This window comes from Camelus ferus, chromosome X (genome assembly GCF_009834535.1).
Source record: "Camelus ferus isolate YT-003-E chromosome X, BCGSAC_Cfer_1.0, whole genome shotgun sequence".
NCBI lineage: Eukaryota > Metazoa > Chordata > Mammalia > Artiodactyla > Camelidae > Camelus > Camelus ferus.
The window spans coordinates 39475244-39494648 of NC_045732.1; the positions used below are offsets into that span (position 1 = coordinate 39475244).

General features: G+C 38.1%; 1 protein-coding gene and 1 long non-coding RNA gene across 2 annotated transcripts in view; one reads left to right on the forward strand and one right to left on the reverse strand.

Moving 5' to 3' along the window:
- LOC116661914 overlaps positions 1-19035 on the forward strand; it is a 35967-nt gene extending 16932 nt beyond the window's left edge. Inside the window, exons 2-3 of the long non-coding RNA XR_004317856.1 lie at positions 2117-2206; positions 18181-19035. This is a non-coding gene — a long non-coding RNA (uncharacterized LOC116661914). The remainder of the gene's footprint in view (positions 1-2116; positions 2207-18180) is intronic.
- Positions 5032-19200, reverse strand: ATP6AP2 (ATPase H+ transporting accessory protein 2). Its single transcript, XM_014566469.2, has 8 exons — positions 19046-19200; positions 17321-17452; positions 10312-10407; positions 10020-10157; positions 9121-9174; positions 8802-8951; positions 8206-8325; positions 5032-6079 (listed from the first exon to the last, which is right to left on the reverse strand). Exons 1-8 carry the CDS (start codon positions 19064-19066, stop codon positions 5885-5887), a joined length of 906 nt encoding a protein of 301 aa, XP_014421955.2. The 5' UTR covers positions 19067-19200; the 3' UTR covers positions 5032-5884.
- Between the last annotated feature and the right edge of the window lie 205 nt (positions 19201-19405).

A 19405-nucleotide genomic window follows, 5' to 3' on the forward strand; every position in this document is an offset into this window, starting at 1 on the left:
CAATTCCTTAAAATAAATCTGTGTGTATATGAATATTTATTTTTTTCATGTATTCTCTGGAGCACACTGACTGATATACATGATATTTTCCTATTCAAAAAGATGTCTTTTCATTTGTCAAGTCTATTTTTGTATCTTTTAGGAGTGTTTCAAAATTGAAACTTGTTTTCTCTATCTATGATTCTAAAGGGCAGCCAGGCTAGATAATAATATTCGTGGCTTGCATTTTTCTTTCCTTCGGTTTCTTGAAAATGCTGTTCCACCCTTGAGGTGCTTTGCATGTTACACTTGAGAAGTCTGATGCCAGGCAAATTTTCTTGTTCATATAAGTAATTTGACCTTTTGCCTGGAAGGCCTGAAGATCTTCTGTCTTAAAAGTCGAAAATTTTATTAAGATGTGTCTCAGACTTGATAGATTCATGTCAATTTCCTGAAGTACGTGGTGGGCCATTTCAATATGTAGATTTAAGTTTTCTCTTATTTCTGGGAAGTTTTCTTGGCTTAAGAGTTTTAAAAAAATTAGTTACCTTCCATTGCTTTTCTTCAAGGATTCAAATTATATATATGTTGGAGTTTTCTTACACATTTTCCATTTCAACCAGTTTTTTTCTGTGACCCTTTATACTTATTTATCTGATTTTCATTTTCTTGGGTTTTCCCACCCATTCTTAGTCAATATCCTTTATTAAAGTTTCGTTTGAATCTATTCTCACTGGGCTGCCTTGTAATTTATTCATTTTAGGTGGTTGTCTTTTACTTCAATTTCTTTCCTGAGTTAGTCAACTCTCTTGCATTTCTACCTGTTGTTTCTCCATTTCCATTCTTAGTTTTTATGTTTCTGATGTTAGAATTTTTTTATATTGACAAATGTATTCCAGAATATTTAATTCATTTTGGATTTTAGTATTAGAGTTTTCTTTCTTCTGCATCATTGTTGGCTCTTATGGGGAGAATTTTTATCGGCTGATTTTTATTTTTTGTTTTCTTCTTAAAGTAGTTTTGCATTGAGTTAAATTTTTTTCCTACTTCCAGGCATTTTGTGCTAGTTCAGTAGCACCTCCATGTCCTCCCAAAGAGTAAACAGGATTGTTGCCACACAGGCAGGGAGTGGGGTGGAAGGACAGGCAGGTACTCTACTGGGGCAGTGCTTCTGAGCTGTGGTAAAGGGACAGCACAAAATTTAATTTTTAATTAAAAATTCTATTTTAATTGCAAATCCACTGTGGACCAATATTTTTGTGTAATACAATGAAAATTAATTACCATGAAAATGAAAGTTTTTGAATGACAAAAGCCCAATTGTTTTATTATGATAAAATTGCATTTTAATCAATATGATCAGAAGAAACAAAAAAATTTTTGAAACTGTATACATTCATTGAAAGTGAATATGTAGGCAAATAATAACCTATTCATAACTTTATCATTCCTTAATTGTTAACTAAATAAAAAGTTATGTGTCAAAGCAATCCCCCTGCATTAAATGTCCATATGCACACTTTGAACAGAAATCATGGATATTAACATTTAAAGTTTTAAATGTGACAAATAGGCTTGGTTGCTTGTTAACCTGATTGAGGTTGGACTGCTGACAGCGCTACACGTAGTGGATGATATATAGCTAGACTATTTCTGTGTTTTGTCTTAATAACATTTATAGTAGAAACTAGTCTCGCAGAGTATGTTGACAAGAATGGAAGAAGAGATTTTAAAGTAATTCAGCAAGCTTGGTTGGGATAATTCATTTTAAATTTTCATCCACAATAAAAGCAAGTGATGACTCATTCTCAAAATGTTTTCCGATCTCCATCCAGTTTCAACAATTTATGATGTAAAAGTTGGGGTTAAATATAAATTCTGAATTTTTTTATATACTTTTGGGTAACAGTTGGTAAACGAACCTTAAAATATCTCCCATCAGAACATGGTTTGGTTGTGCACGACCAGGCCACAGCTTATTCTATTTGTGACCCACCATGCAAGCTAGTAACAACACCCACGCTGGGCTGTACCTTGTGCAGCGAGATGAGTCTATTGATTGTGTTTGGATATCATGGGCTGTCAAATTGCTATAAAAATTTCTCAACACTGATCTCAGTTTTTGTACTTATCACAGCGCAGACTGGCACCAGCCCTTGGGCCACTTTGAGCAGCTCACCTGGTCGACTGGCAAAACTGGAGGACTCAGTCTTCAGGGATACTGAAGGTAAAGGGAACATAGGAGTGGTAGACAAAAAGTAAAATCCAACCATGACCTTGCTATCTTTTGAAACAAGAACCGTAACATTTACCCACCATTCCTTCCTCATTTTGTCACATATATGTTTAATATTCCAGCTGATACCACTTTTTATTTCCTTACCGCCCTCCTCACCCACCTTTCTTCCCACCACATAAAGGTTGCTGGTGATTAACTTGAAAATGCAGTCCATAAATATGTCATGTGGTGCCAGAAAGTAAACAAATACTCAAAAATGATATCAAAAGGACACAGGAGCCAATGAAAGGGGCTTCCAGTGACCAAATCTGGGACAACTAAACAACAAAATGATAGTAATGGATTACAACACAGAGACTAAAACAAGTATCCATGAGTTCATGCTGATATAAATAATGAACTAAATAAATTGATGGGGAAGAAGGGAAAGCTCTTCTTTACAGAATTCCAATTAATAAATATAGAAAGGATGATGGAAATAGGAAATCATCATTTGGCCAACACCACAGTAAGCATTTCAGGCAAGAATCATCAATGGATGCTAAAATGACTGGTCAACGTATGATGAAAGAATGAGATATAAATGTGTCTTAGAAGGGTCTAATCACAAAAGAAAAAATAGTCACTTTATAAGGGAGAAACCTGACAGGTATGACCTTAACCATAGTTAGTGTCACCAAAGATTAGACATATTGACATCATGTGCCTCTTGACATCATGAGCAAATATCAAACCAAACCAACCCAAATTAAGGGACATTCTATAAAAATAACTGGCCATTACTCTTTTTCAAAAGTGAACTATCCCAGAGTAAAGGAGATGAAGGAGATTGGACAGCTATATGCAAAGTGTGCTCCTGAATTGGATCTTGGTCCAATAGAAGGTCACTAGTAGGATAATTGACTTAATTTAGTAACCAAAGTTTGTTCCTAGTACTTACAACCAAGAAACTGGCTCATATTTATCATTGGTACAATGATGGGTCCAAGCAGAGTTCCTTGAATTTAGTACCTATTATCATAGTTCATAGTAAGTTTTCACAAACCTTAGAGCATGTTATCCCAGTGAACACTGATTTTCACAAACTTGGAGTATTATCATAGTTCATAGTAAGTTTTCACAAACCTTAGAGCATGTTATCCCAGTGAACACTGATTTTCACAAACTTGGAGTATTACCATCCCCATTATATGGAGTAGAAACTCTGGTTCAGAGAGGACTAAGAGATCTGCCCAAGATTGTTCAGCTAGTAAGTGGTGAATTGGCTAACTGAATTCATCTGTATTTTAATCACAGTGCTTCTTCAGTAACGCCTTCTTCTGACAGCTCTTTATTTCTCTAAGAAACCACTGCATAGTCATACTATCATGAAAAGACTAGAAAGAAACCTACCTAAAGGCAAGGCTGGAAGGCTCAATGCCACTGCATGCTTTGGAAATTGTTGATCATCCCTTGAAAAGTAAGCTTATGGCTTCCATATTATTTGGTACCGATGAAAATGGATTCAGGTATTATGCCTTCAAAAAAGACATAGCTAAAGAAAATAAAAGTCTATTCTGTATTATTCTTAAAAGAACTAGGCTATAAGCAGTATCTACCACATGTAGCATCTCAGATGTTTTATAAGCCTGGAATATTCCAATTAGACATAAAGTGATTGGGTTTTCTCTTTCAATGTCAGTGGAAGTCTGCCATGAGCCTGACTTTCCTGCCTCTCACACAAATCTCGACACTGTGATTTATGTTCCTGAACAAATTAGACAATTTAAGAGCAAATCATCAGCAACAGGTATAATAATCTTGGCAGAACATTTATTTTAATTAATAGCTGTCTGCCCAACACAAGATCGCAGGGTGCTGATGCCGTTTACCCTGTGAGGGTTAGTGCTGTCGTGTAATTAGTTTTTCCTCTTCTTCTAGAACCTAAGTCTCATCAGTTTTAAATTACCATGGCATTGGTTTACTTCATATTTAATCATAACAACCTAACTTCTCCAGTAATATTTATATAAGAAACTTGTGAAAGAAAAATGGATTTTAACCACCCTGCAGTATTAGAGATTCCTGTCCCCCAGGCGCAAGCCCTGCTGGGTTCCATGGGGATCAGAGTGTTTCAGGCTAGGTGGCTGAAACCCCTTCACTCGCACAGACTTGGCAGGGGGTAGTGGTGGAGGGAGAATACTTGAGTGACTTTAGGACAATGTAGTTTTTCTTTCCTGTGGCGTTATCAGCTTCACTATAGTTCAAAAAGAAAAAAAATTTTCTCTGCTCTGTAATTATCAAAGGTATCTTGCAGTAAGTAAGTGGTAGAAAACACAACTACATAGACTCCATCTTCTCAAACATGTTATTTAGAAATAATGTGATGATCTTTGCAAAGAAGAGGCAAAAACAGCTGAGACTAAATCCAAATAGGGTTCCCAGGGGCAGGGCAGGTCAGCACAACTCTCCTACTAAAATAATTTAGCTATATAATCATGAAGTTTAAAATTCTAATTAGGTAAGTCTTAATTGTAAGAATTTAAAACGTTATAACCTTAAGCCTTTACCGTAGATAGTCCTTCATACTCTAACCAATTAGTTGTGTATTTACCTTTTTAAATGCTATAGGGAAACTTAAGCCTTCCCTACCTAAAGTCTAGTGTGAATTTATCATATAGTCTATAAATTCAGTACAAGAATCTCAGAAAGCAGTGAGAATAAATAAATGTTTAAAAAAATTATGTAACAAAACAGCCAATTCTGATTAAATAAAACCCTGTTTAGTTAGGCTTTTACAATATGAAATAGATTTAGTATTGAAATGACACAGATTTGGAATTATTAACTTTATTTGTCACTCTTCATAGACATTGGTCCACTTCCACATGAAAAGTAGGGCGCACCTACTTCGACTTAACATTCTATAGAAAGATGTTGTACCACAAACCATAGTAACTTACATAGGGGGAAAAAATTACTGAAATAAAAAGAATTTATATTCATGCCCCAAGATGTCCCCCAAATTTGTTTCTGTGCACATAATTACAAGCATCTATAACTCCACAAAGCTAGTTTCTCCTCCTAAGATCAGTGTAGTATCTTGAATATCCACACCTGACCATTCAGATCACCAAACTTTGAGAACATTAAAAAACAGCTACCTGTCAATCAGATGTGGTTCCCAAATCTGTACAAGCACATTCATAATTTCCAGCTGCTTGAAATTAAAAACTTTTTGCCTCTTGTTTCAGAGATATTTACATTGCATTAAGACATTTACAAATGTTTCATACTATCTAACAGCCCAAATACCACTTTCACCTGTCCTGTGTTAAGGAAGTCAAACATTTCAAATTCAGTGCATTTTTCCAAACATAAATAACACAAACTATTCTAAATGTTTTACATTTATTTCAGTGCATATTTCCAAATATTAAATGGAATGAAATTATATTAAATGCTTATATCATAGTATTTGAGAATATTATGGAATCTATATCACACAAATCAGCTCACATCAATACTATAATTTACTCTAAAAGAATATCACAGGCACACAAGATAGAGAACAAAATTTGCTTTTTTATAAATTTAAGGTGTACTATCTACTTTAAACTACACTAAAAAGATTTAACAAAACAGCTAATTTCCAAATCCTTTTTCTAAGTTTGGCATAAGGAAAGTTCAATCCATTCGAATCTTCTGGTTTGTCATCCTATAAATGATGCTATCATATCCCGGATCCATGTTCCAAATATTGTAAGAGATGATAATCACAGCCAAGGCCAAGGTGATCATTATCCAAAGTACCATGTTGAAAACCACTGGATATTCAAAATTATACTTATATGCAAGGTTATAGGGAGTTGATGAGTCCTTCTACAGTAAAGAAAGAAAATCAAGAGGGAAGAATGTTAAGTGAGGAAATTATCCCAATTTGAGCACTATGACTCACTGATGTAACCAATGATCAGTGGCATAAGAGCTACTTAGGAGGAACCAAGAATGGGGGGGCCTTCATGGAGAAGATAAGCAGCGCACTGTCACAGCACTGTCACAGCAGTACAAAGCGCTCCAGCTGCTTAAGAAAACTAAGAAAACTGGGCAACACCAATAAAGCCGACAGTGTGCATATACTGTCATCTAGCCAGTTCATACCCTGGGGAACACTTCTACATGTGTACCAAGACATGTGACAGAATGGGTAATCGTGGCACATTCATACAGCAGGACACACAGCAGTGAAATGACCTGAACTACAGCTGTATTTATCAGCCTGCGTGGCTCGTAAAAACAACACTGAGGCCTGTACTCAGAGAAAAATATATACAGTATGACTCCATTCATATAAGAGTCAAATACAGGCAAAACCAAACAACATAATTTAAGGATAAATACATAAGTATTAAGAACTGTAGAGAAAAAGCAAGGGAATGGTTAACATTATTCATATTCAGGGCAGCAGGAACCTCTCAATGGGGAGGGTAGAGGAATAAGACAAGAGGGAGCTTCAGAGGAACAAGTATTGTCTTTGGCTTTGTAGTATTAAATATTTTTATTCTTCAACTAGTATTACATGTTGTATACATATGTATGATCTGCTTAAATTTTTTAATTTTAAAGGGGAAAACAAATGATGGTTCATTCAAACACATATTTGTCCTGCAGAGAGATCTGCTAGACCTTGGGGGTGGAGTTAACTCCAGGCCTGTGCAAAAGCATTGTTTGGGGAACAGCTCATTGTGGCTAGAGAATTTAAAAAGTAGGAAAGTAGCAGGAGAGAAAGCTGGAGGCAGGGAAGCGATGAGGAATCTGCCCTTGCGCCTGTGGTCAGTGAGTAGCCACTGTTAAGTTTCAGGCAAAAAGTGAGTGACATGATCAGGTTTGTCTTAAAAAGAAAATTTTGATGACTGTGCATAGGCTGGATCTGGGAAGGGGAAGCAGAGGGACCGGGTAGTCGGGTGGGAGCATTGAGGATGGAGAAGAAAGCAACGCCACACTACGAGCACTCAAATGTTTCCTTAAACTGTTAGCGCTCTCTCCTTAAACTTAAGATAGTTATTGCAACTAAGGAGAGGATGAATCCACAGACATGCGTGTTCCATCTGGGCAGCTTAGAGTTGAGGCAGACATTGTAGGATTTCACCTTTGAAGACATCTTTTTCCTTCCTTCTTTCTTTTTTTGATTTATAAATGAGGTGATGGCAACCTTTCAGAAACTACTCTATTTGTAAGTCAAGAGGCTTCCATATAGCCTCTTAGACACATACCCACCATGAGCAACTGCAATAGAACAGATACAATATCCAGATGCTCTATAGTGGGAAAATTCTTTGAGTTGTCTAGCCTGCTAGCCTGGCCTGCCATACTGTCTTAAACACAGGTCCTTCAACTCCTATTTAGAATGGAACAATCTCAAGCCAGTCACATCTAGATTATCTCGAACAGACATTACCTTTGACCGTCTCACTCAGTCCCACACTGCAATCAGTAACACTGAGCAGACTGGGGGCTGCAAATGGGCCCCAAGGGGAGAATGATCCCTGTGATCCTCTAAACACTTTAAAAATCAAAGCAAGATACAGGCCAAAAAACTGTAGAATTAAATCAAATTAGAGAGAGTGTATGTAGCAGGAAAATGAGAAAGTATCCCACAAAGACAGCGTACCTCTGAGAAAAGCAGTTTTCACAAGTTGAGAGAGCCGCATACACCAAGCCACACCACTCCCTCACGTTAACTTCTGATGTTTCCTTGTAATACCCATATTTGAACAACCTTATTGGCTCTGACGGATTTGCTTTTATCCCTAACAAAGTCTTGCAATATCTGATCACAGCCCCAAAGAACTAAGCATCACTGGCAAAACGTATCTAGGTGAGTAAGAAACCTTTGTTTTGCTTTTCAGATTTACTGACTGCTCAGTCATGTCGACCTGATACAGGATTTAGTGGGGTTTTTAGAGTTAATTTTACAATTTTAAAGCAGGATCTAAAAATGTACTCACCACTTGTTTTGCTTCAAGGATCGTCCTCGTCTTCCTCACAAGGGAGGTGTCAAAGGATCTGACGGTCACTAACTCTACCACTGCATTCCCACCATAAAGGCTGTACATGTCATCTGCAAACTGAACAGTTACTGACATTACTATAATCTCAAAACACTGACTAAAACTATTTTCAAAGCTGTGTACCTACAAGAACAAATCCAGTTACCTAAGGGCTCACGAAATACACTTCTAAAATAGGCAAGTCTTAAAAGTTTTGATTATGTTAAAACATTCAGGAAAGTGTTAAGATTCAACATATACTAAATATTCAAAAGAAAAATGTTATATCATGTATATTTTACCAAGATAAAAAGAAAAAGTATTATGCTAGAGTTAGCGATCATTTCTGTGTTGCCTCTGCCAGCATTAGAAAGTGAGCCATCCCAAAGTACATCTTTGAGCTACTCCAGTTTCAGTCACTAAAATTAGAGGTCCCTCAAAGAAGGTGCGTAAAAGACTTCAATCAACAGTAATTCACTAAGCAGGGTTTCCCGTTAAGAGGCTAAAAATGAAGTGGTCATACTCGAACTGCTCACACCCCACTGATAGTTTACCTTTTGCAGAGCATCAACAAGGATCTTAGAGGCATCTCTGAATTGTTCAGAGTCTTCCCCATAACGCTTCCCTATTTCATCCAAGCCCGCCAGCTCCAGTGAATATAAATCAGGAGAGTGATCCTTGGCTAGGTGCTTATGTCGAGACAACTTAGGAGAATAAACAAAAGGAAGCAGATAAATTACTGGGAAACACAGCGATCTGGAGTTGTCTCCTATTAACAGTTGAAGAAGCCGCTCCATAGCTATGCCGGGCTACAAGTTAGTGAGTCCCTTCCTTCCTCCCTCCCTCCCTGAAATGCCACAATTACCACCTCACCAAGCTTGAAATATCATGCAGCACTTGTAGTTCAGACAAGAAAAGGAGATCCACCTGCCAAAAAAAAAAAAAAAACCCCAATAAGCATTACTTTCAATATTTCAATACACATCCGAGATCTGTATTTCCCATTTCTCAAGCAAGGCACAGGATATTACAAACATTAAGCATTTCTACAACTGTGCTCCATTTACTAGGTTCATTTCAACATAAAATGCTTCTAAAACATTGGTTCCTAACAAAAAGGTGATGGTCATTCTCCAGCACAGTAACTACCACTATTTATTTTTGATAAAGCACCCAAACTTCGAAGTAGTTTTCCCTCAGGGCATCATAATATTCTGGCACACTGCAACAAACTCCTGCCAATAGCCTAACTTGCTCACATCCCTTGAAGAATAAAAGATGGTGGCCCTGGTCACCCAGAGTAGGTAAACAAGGGAGGCTCCCACAAAGGTGGCCTGCCATGTGCTTAAGAGGGTGCATGAACAGGTGGTGAGCTGACATACAGGAGTCAAAAGTAAGGGTGGCTCCCTCCACTGTATTACCAAGAATGAATTAGAAAAATGAGGCAACACATCAAAGTGGCAGTGAATAACGGCTCCCACGTTACCAGATCCACACAGCACCAGCTACCAAGCAGTCACTATGACTTCTGGCCTGTCAGGATTCATTGGTGGCAACCCTTATGCCAGAATGTAATACTATTTACTACAGCTCAACTCACAAAAAGTCAGTTTATTCATGAGTCATTTAAAAATGATGATGGAAAGAAGAATCTCCTCCAGCAGCAAACTTGCAAAACTTCATTTTCTAAAAATTCAAGTTTGTGCTAAAGTCAGGAGACTGAGAAATTAGTCATGATACTCACTTACTCTTTCAATAACTGCTCTACTTACTTCATTGTTCCTACTCAGAGAACTGAGGGGAAGTGAATTGAGAACAGAGTTTTCTTGAAACAGTCGATTGCGGAGCTGTCTTAGCGTTACTGAGAGATCTTCAAAAACCGAGTTCGCCTTTCCCACCATGTACACTCTCTGCAAGAAGAATCCAAAATTTTGTTACATCCTATAGATGAATTCCAATATACAGAGGTCTGTCAGCATTTTTCATACAATTAGTTTTAAATTTTCACTACATATGAAAGCTTATTTTTAAAAGCATTTTAAATAAAAACTGTATCACACTTACTTCCTCACTGGGAGCCAACTGCAAAACGACAGGAGTTTCTTCAGAAAATAAGGAGTGAATGGAATTTGCAACACTGTCGAGACTAAAAGGAACTGCCTGAAATTTAAGAGTAAGACCTTAATTATTGTCTGAACCAAAGTGAGAAGAAAAATCACTTGGGGAGGGGAGATGGTTTAGCTCAGTGGTAGAGTGCATGCTTAGCAATACACAAAATCCTGGGTTCAATCCCCACTACCTCCATTAAAAAAATCATTTAGACAGTATTTTTTAAAAAGAGCCTTAAAAAAAAAAAAAAAAGGACCAGCATTTTCTATGGAAGTTCAAGAGACCCAAATCACATCCAAACACAAAGAGCCCTTTTGAGGGCAGAGAAGATTAAACAGCCCTCTAAGTGGGGCACTGAATTTGTGTCCCACAATGTGCCTAAATGGGAAATAACTTGCAAAATGAAGGACAAAACACTATCTTGCACAAACCATCATTTTCTGGTGATTGTTTGTGTATTTTAAGCAGTAATATTGATTAAATGTGCCACAATGAATCTATATTCTACAATAATGTACTAACTTGCATTTAAGAGGACAAAGGAATTTGAAGAATTTAATTGAAAGAGAAATAGACCACATTTTTCATTGCAAAGGAATTTGAAGAATTTAATTGAAAGAGAAATAGACCACATTTTTCATTGCAAAATTTAAAAAATGTTCAATTAGATGTAGGGTTTGGTCTTAAGACAGACTGAAGACTCTAAAGCAAGGCATAAAGTATGTCACGAGAATTTTGAATGTGAAATTTACCTTCACGAGAATTTTGAATGTGAAATTTACCTTAAGACCACATAATATTAATAAACTGAAATAGCCAACTGCGACAAAAATTTTTTCTTGAATTTTTTATAAAGTGTAACATACATATAATATGCTGCACAAATCCTAGAGTAACAGCTCAAAGAATAGTTACAAATGGATATGCTCATATAACCTGACCAGAACAAGACAGAACACTCTCAGCACCCTACAAGCCTCTCGACCCACTCTCTCTACCCCTAAGGGCAACCAACATTCTGGATTCTGTTCCCATAGACTGTTTTTGCTTCATATTATTTTTTAAGTAAATTATGGTAATTTTTCCCCTCAAAAAATTATTTTATTCTCAATATTACTTATTTAAACAAGCAGTATAGCAGCAGTGCTTTTGTTTTAATGGAAATTTCTTACAGTGATTTTTTTCCCCAGTAATTCCCTTTACTATAAAGGCTCATGTTTGTAAGTAGCAAGTTAACGTGGGCCAGGCAGAAATAAATGTGAAGTGAAATCAATTGTTTCTCTTACTCAAGATGCATGTTAACTCTTCCCAAGATTCTCTTAAAATAAGTTAATGAGTAACTGAAGAAGGGGAAGAGAGTTCAGACTTGCAAAAGCGTACTGTTACAAGCTCCCTGAGTCAGCCACAAGCGCTCTCATTTTGCAATCACACAGTTCACTTCCTCCTGCTTTGGAGGAGATACAAGGAGATACAAGAACATGTAACACAAACTCTCCAGCCTCTTTTCACCTAGTGAAATGGCACTCGTGGCAGGAAGGTTGAAGATTAAAGGTAACATGTCCCTAGCAAGCAAACTGGAGAAGCTGTTGAGTCAGGTGAGCACTAAACTGTAAAGGAAAAGAAAAAATTACATAGACTGCTAAACTCAAAAAGGAAAAAGCTCATGCTTAAATTCCCATGATTGTTTTCTTCTCCTACATTGTAAGAATATGCATGTTTGTCCTAGAGAAGATGGAAACTCTATGTGTATCTGTAGGACTTGAGATTCTAATGAAAATAGCTAATCAAATAGAAGCTTCATTAGTGGAATTCTAAGGCATTCTGTGTTTGTGTGTGTGTGCGCGCGCACGCACAGATTCTTCCCTGGGAGCCTTATATCTTACCACCTACTGCCAGCGGAAGTATTACAAGCAGTCAGTCAGGGTCAAGCAACAACATGAGCTCTTTTCACAGCTTCTACTCACGTAAAACGAGGCTAGACGAGGCTAGACAACTACGACAAAACCACAACTGACTGCTAAGAACAACCATCGGAAAAGAAGACTGGAACCTAGCAAAAAAGATCTCCAACTGGAAACATAAGGAGGGAACCACAGCTGGATGGTAGGAGGGGCGTGCTCATGATATAACTGGGCCCCATACCCCCCAGGTGGATGACCCACAGCTGAAGATTAAGTCGCACAGGCCCTCCCACAGGAGTGAGAATTCTGAGCCCCACTTCAGCCTCCCCAGCCTGGGCTTCCGGAATTGGGAGGAGGAGGGGACCCCAGGACATCTGGTTCTGAAGGCCAAGGGGGGCTTGGCTCTGGGAGCCTCACGCGACTAGGGGACATGGAGACTCCATTTGCTCGAGAAGCGTACATGGAAACTCACGTGCACCAGGTCCAAGGGCAGAGGCAGAGATTTCATAGGAACCTGGGCCAGACCTGCCTGCTGGTTTTGGAGGGTCTCATGGGGAGGTAGGAGATGGCCGTGGCTCACTCAGGGAACAAAAAGCTGGTGGTAGACATTCTGGGAGTGTTCACCTACATTAGCTTTTGTGGAGGCTGACACTATGATTGGATCATTAGCAACAAGACTGAGCCCCACCCAACAGCCTGTAGGCTTAAGGGCTGGGAAGCCTCAGGCCAAACAACATACTGGGTAGGAACGTAGCCCCCACCCATCAGCAGACTTCCTGAGCCAGATGCCTCTAGACACAGCCCTAGACACAGCCCTACCCACCAGAGGTCCAGGACCAAGCTTCACCCAGCAGTGGCCAGGTATTCCTCTAACCAGGAAACCTGCATAATCCTCTAGCCCAGCCTCACCCACCAGGGGGCACACACCAGAAGTAAGAAAACAACAATCCCAAACCCTGTGGAAGGAATCCACGCACACAGGCCAGACTCTACCCTGGCACTGTCTGGACCCTGGCCCTTGGGTGGCAAGAGAGGAGTGTACTGCTGGGACACACAGGGCGTCTCCCACAGAGGGCCACTTCTCCAAGGTTGTGAGATGTAACTAACCTACCTAAAAATACAAATAGAAAGACGATATGAGGTGGCAGAGGAATATCTTCCAGGCCAAGGTACAAGAAATCCCAGAAGAAGAAATAGGTGATGAGGAGATAGGCAATTTACCTGAGAAAGAATTTGGAGAAATGATAGCAAAGATGTTCAGAGAATTCAAGAGAAGTACAGATGCACAGGAGCAAAGTTTTTAGCTAAGAGTTGGAAGATACAAAGAATGCCCAGAGCTGAAGAATAAAATTACTGAAATGAGTAACACACTAGAAGGAACCAAGAATAGACTAAATGAGGAAAACGGATCAGTGACCTAGAAGACAGATTAGTGGGAATCACTACTGCAGAACAGAAAAAAGAACGAAAAGAAATGAGGATAGTTTAAGAAAACTCTGGGACAACATGAAGCACACCAATATTTGCATTATAGGGGTCCCAGAAAGAGGACAGAGACAGAAAGAACCTGAGAAAATTTTCGAAGAGATAATAACCAAAAACTTCCCCAACTTGGGAAAGGAAACAGTCACCCAAGTCCAGGAAGCACAGAGTTCCACACAGGATCAACCCAAAGAGGAACACACCAAGGCACATAGTCATCAAATTGACAAAAATTAAGGATAAGGAGAAAAATATTAAAATCAGCAAGAGAAAAGCAAGAAATAACATACAAGGGAACTTCCATAAGGCTATCAGCTGATTTTTTCAGCAGAAACTCTACAGGCCAGAAAGGAGTGGCATTGATGAACAGGAAAAACTTAACAACCAAGAATACTCTATCCAGGAAGGCTCTCATTCAGATTTAGTGGCGATATCAAAAGCTTAATAAAAACAAAAGCTAAAGAATTCAGACTTCTCTAGTCATCAAACCTCAAAGATGATGTGGTATTACACACACACACACACACACACAAACTCAGCCATAAAGAAGAATAATGTAATTTGTAGCAACATGGATGGACCTAGAGATTATCATACTAAGGGAAGTAAGCCAAAGAAAGAAAAATACTGTATGATATCACTTAAAAACAGAATCTAAAAAATTAAACAAATGAACTTATTTGTAAAACAGAAACAGATTCAGACATAGAAAACAAACTTATGGTTACCAGAGGGGAAGAAGGGGAGGGATAAATTAGGACTTCGGAATTAGCAGATACTAACTACTATATATATATAATAGATAACAAGAACCTACTGTATAGCACAGAGAGCTGTATTATCTTGTTGTAACCTCTAGTGAGAAAGAACATGAAAAGGAATGTGTATGTGTATGTATATATATATATATATATATATATATATATAAAGTAAATCACTCTACTGTACACCAGAAACTAACACAACATTGTATATGGACTATATGTCAATTAAATACATACTTTTTAAAAATTAAAAAAAAATGAGGCTAGTCTGTTTTAAAATGTTTAGTTTTGTATTGTAGGCTAATGAAAATCTTAGTGATATTTTGGATTTTTAACATACTGTTTTAAAAGGGATCTTGTAGAATGATTGTCACAGAAATCACGTAACAAACTACTTAATAAATAATCTTTGTGAAGATTTTTTTTAAAAATTAATATGCCTTTCATTTTTATTGTTCCCTTCCTTCCATTTACTCTGAAATTCTTCTGGTTTCTTTAGCTCATTAATTTCCAATCTTTAAAATTATCTACCATGTGCATTTAAGGTTATATATTTCCCTCTTCTTACCATTTTAGCTGCACCCCACAATTTTTTGTAATATATGGTACACTTGTTGATATTCAGTTCCAAATAATTTCAAAACTTCTGCTGTACTTTTCTCAACCCATGAATTATTTCAGAGTACATCTATTCCAACTATCTTTTCTTGTTGACTTTTTTTAAAATTAAGAATTATACATGTGGATTAAAGAGACAAATAGTTTATAAGGCTTCCTATGAAAAGTAAGTTTGCCCCTCCCTTCCTTTCCTATTCCTCTGAGGGTACTCACTCTCTTTCCTCCCCAGTTCCCCCCCCCCCCCACTGTATAAGGTGTATGACATAATGGTACAACATAATGGTTTGACTTAACATATATTGTGAAGTGACTGCTGCAGTAAGTTCAGTGAACATCTATCTCATGTAAATACAATAAAGTGAAAAATTTTCCTTGTGATGTGAACTGTTAGAATTTATTCTCTAAACAACTTTCGCATGTATCATACAGCAGTGTTAACTATAGTCATCATGCTAAGTATTACATCCTAGGTGCCTACTTGTCTTATAGCACTCACTTTCAAATTCTTTGTTTCCTTTTCTTCTTACTACCATCTCTAAATGATGTGTTTATATTACATCTTGATTTTTCAATTTTAAGCATTATCTATTTACTGCCCATTATAGAAAATGAGGATTTAGCTCTCCCACATCACCAACCACAGCCCTAGCCCCTCACATGCACTGTTTCTCTCTCCACCTTCCCAATAGTTGTATTGTAATTTTCATTTGATCCATATCCTTTCACTATGACTACTTAAACAGTATTCTCAGCCTAGCTTCATACTGTACAATTACTGCTTTTCCTTTCTTGCTCTTCTGGCCCCTAATGGCAGTGATGAGAAATCTGTGATCATTTTCCTCTCTTTCCTTTGTCATAACAGTGTCTTTTCTCTCTGATTAACTTTTAACATTTGCAGTGTCCTTGATGGTTCTTCAATTTCGCTATATTTAGGTGCTAATTTGGCTTTAGCCTACTTCAGTGTGCACTAAACCCGAGGAGTCATATCTTTTGTCTCTACCATTTCTAAACATATTTTTAAGGTAACATTTTGTTATTGTTTTCAGCTTTAAGGGCACTGTGGTCAGAGAGGGTGGTTTTATATGATACAGATTCTTTATTATCCATTGAGATTTGCCTTGTGACCTAGTGCATGGTCATTTTTTTGTAATCATGTCATGTGTGCTTTGAAATAATCTATATTAAACCACAGGAAAGTCTAAAAAAAAAAAAATCTACTGCCCTCCCCAATCAGCATCATACAGACCAGTCTTACATGCAACGAAATTAGAAATTGAAAAATTGAAAATTATTTTGAAAGAACCCACATGTTAAACACTTCTAAATAACTCATGGGTTAAAGAGATCAATATGAGGGAAAGGGAAATAGCTCAGTGGTAGAGTGCATGCCTAGCTTGCACGAGGTCCTGGGTTCAATCCCCAGTACCTCCATTTAAAAAAATTTTTTTAATTAAAAAGTCAATATAAATTACAAAATATTTTTATGTGAACATCAATGAAAGCACCACATAGCAAAAATATCTCTTAAGTGCCTCTAGTTTCTCTCCCTTCCTTTAACTCTTTTACATTTTAATGTATGTATTTTCAAATTTCTTTTTGAGACTGGTCTATTACTTATAGTTCTAGGGGGATGAATTCTGTTTGTTGCGCCTGCTGACTCTCTCATGGCATTTTTTCTTTAAAATGTCTGGTAAATTCAACTCTTCTTCTATTCTTTTCTACCGAAGGAACCCTGGGCTGTGCAGGTGTCTGTGTGGGGCGGGCCGTGTGAATCTGGAGCACACGACTCTGCACAGCACAAGCTGGTGGTTCTGATTTCTCTGAGGGGACTCTTTGGGTCCCATGGGCAAGGGTGGCAAGCCAGCTCCTCCTTACACAAAAATGATAAAATTCTGAAGGGAAGGTGACAAAATAATGCCCCCAAAAAACATCAGCAGGATACACCCTCAACTAGTTTCTCTTTTTCAAGCCTCTGACTATTTGGCAGATAGGGCAGTTTCTCTACCTCTTACCTTAGAAAGTACATACTCTCATCCATAGGAAACAGCCCAGTCTCAATAAATTTACAACCATCATATAATTTAAAAAAACTATCTTATCAGTGTAAAAGGCAAGCGTGCTTAGAACACAATCTATAATGATAGCTGACAAGACAAAATTTTAAATGCACCCCTTTAATTTTTTATAATAAATACTCACATTCTCCAAAGGGTACGAAATGACACTGCCAGGAGGTAGAGCAAGTTTGTCCACTCCCTTCACCATCACCATAACGGTAGCCCGAGGGCGGTGGAATAGGTTACCCACTGCAAGTCCCGGCCAAGAAAGGTCCTAAACGTTGGAAAGCATGAAAGCGTGCTCAATTATCAACTCAGGAAACCATTTCCCAATAACATCTAACCAGCAGAACTGAGGGCTTCTGGGATGACACTGGCAGTGAAAACTCACTGGGACAGCAAACGTTTTTATTTCAGGCAGTAGCTGCAACCTAGCTGAGGATGCTGATTTCTACCTTCTTCATTTTCTTAAACTTCTACACATTTGAAACAATATAGTCTAATAAGAAGTCATCTCAAACCTTCTGTGGAAAAAAGCAGGCAAGTAAACAAAATGTAGGTACTTTTCCAGATTATGAAACATTCCCTTCTTCATATAACCATGGACATTTTCTTCTCTCACATGCCCTTATACACAGCATCACTTTTCTCTTTCTCAGTGACAGAGCAAGACTACCATTAAAACATTCTTTAGACGCTAGGTCTACTTACTCATATTAGTTTATTAGTAATTATTTCCAAAGGTTGTTTTGACAGCCATTTGTAGTCAAGTTTAAGTTCGTAAAGAACTAGGTAAAATCTCATCCTTGAACCTAAACAACCAGTCAGGTTCACAAAAGGAGCTCAGGGGCTCCACCCAAAGGCCAAGCAGAGAGGCAGTTCCCAAGCATTACTTCTGGTTTCAAGGGCCCTCAGGACCTAGGAAGAATGTTCCTCTGGGTCACTAAGGATATCTAGAGGCCACATCAAAAGCACCAACAAACTACATCTCCTTTCTTCCAGCCCTGAGCTTTCAGATCTCTCACTGACTGGACAGGACCCCCCACCACCACCCACCCAGCTACAATCACATAAGCAGCCAGTTATGGGGAAATTGTGGGAAACCAAGATCCGAGGCTATCCCACAGCTACTGACCACACTGTTTTCCTAAACTCAGGTAAGATGTGTATACACTGTATCATTCATAACAAACTGCAATGGACTGAATGTTTGTGTCCCCTCAAAATTCATGTATTGAAATCCTAAACCCTCAATGTGATGGTATTAGGAGGTAGGGTCTCAGGGCAGTAACTAGGTCACAAGGATGGAATCCTCATGAACGGGATTAGAGCTCTTATATAAGAGACTCCAGAGGGCTTGCTCACCCTCTCTCCACCTTCGGAGGATAGAACAAGAAGTTGGCCGTCTGCAACCTGGAGAGGGCCTTCACCAGAACCCTCCCATGCTGGCACCCTGGTCTCCGACTTCAGCCCCTAGAACTGTGAGAGATAAATGTCTGTTGTTTACAAAGCACCCGGTCTGTGGTACTTTGCAATAGTAGCCTAAGCTAAGACACAAATCTATCATGTGTACTGGGGAAAAAACAGTAAAATTATACACCCTATTAATAGTAGGACAGATGCATTCTTTTATATATAAAGAGCATCACTACTATGAATATACAATTACATGGTTAATGTTTTATAATGATTCAGTTTCATAACCAAGCTTGGAGCACTTAACCAAAAATCTCCCTGACTACAAATGAGCTTTTTTACTTTTGTAATCTGTACCTATGTTTGCCTGTTGCTTTCTTGGGCTATTAGCAGAAATCAACAAAAAATGCTTCCAGAAGCAGCTCCAAATATATTTTTAAAATACACATACTTCTTTCACAGAGAAGCCCATGGACAGTGCAGCCACGTCTGGGATTCGGTCTCCTGGTATAGGCCAGTTTCCATCCCGGAAAACAACAGACCCTGGTGATCTCAATATACTAAACTCATTCCCTAAGACACCTGAAAAGAAAGCAGATTAATAAATGATCAGCATCGCAAATCTCTTGTACCCACACTGAAAATTATTAAATAATACATACTCTCCCACTCTCCACTGACAGTGTGCTCAATTTTGATTGGACAAAATGCTGAATCCTAAACATCAGCAAATTGTTTTTCGAAGTATCACTGTAAGAATTTAAGGTCCACATATTCTGCTGTAACAAACATACAACTATGAAACAGAATT

Coding starts and splice junctions, on each gene's coding strand:
- ATP6AP2 (XM_014566469.2), bottom strand. CDS start 19,066: ATGGGCTTCTCTGTGAAAGAA. Junction 10,408..17,320: donor TTTCGTACCCTTTGGAGAAT/GTGAGTATTTAT, acceptor CTTAAATTTCAG/GCAGTTCCTTTTAGTCTCGA. Junction 10,158..10,311: donor AGTTGGCTCCCAGTGAGGAA/GTAAGTGTGATA, acceptor TTCTTCTTGCAG/AGAGTGTACATGGTGGGAAA.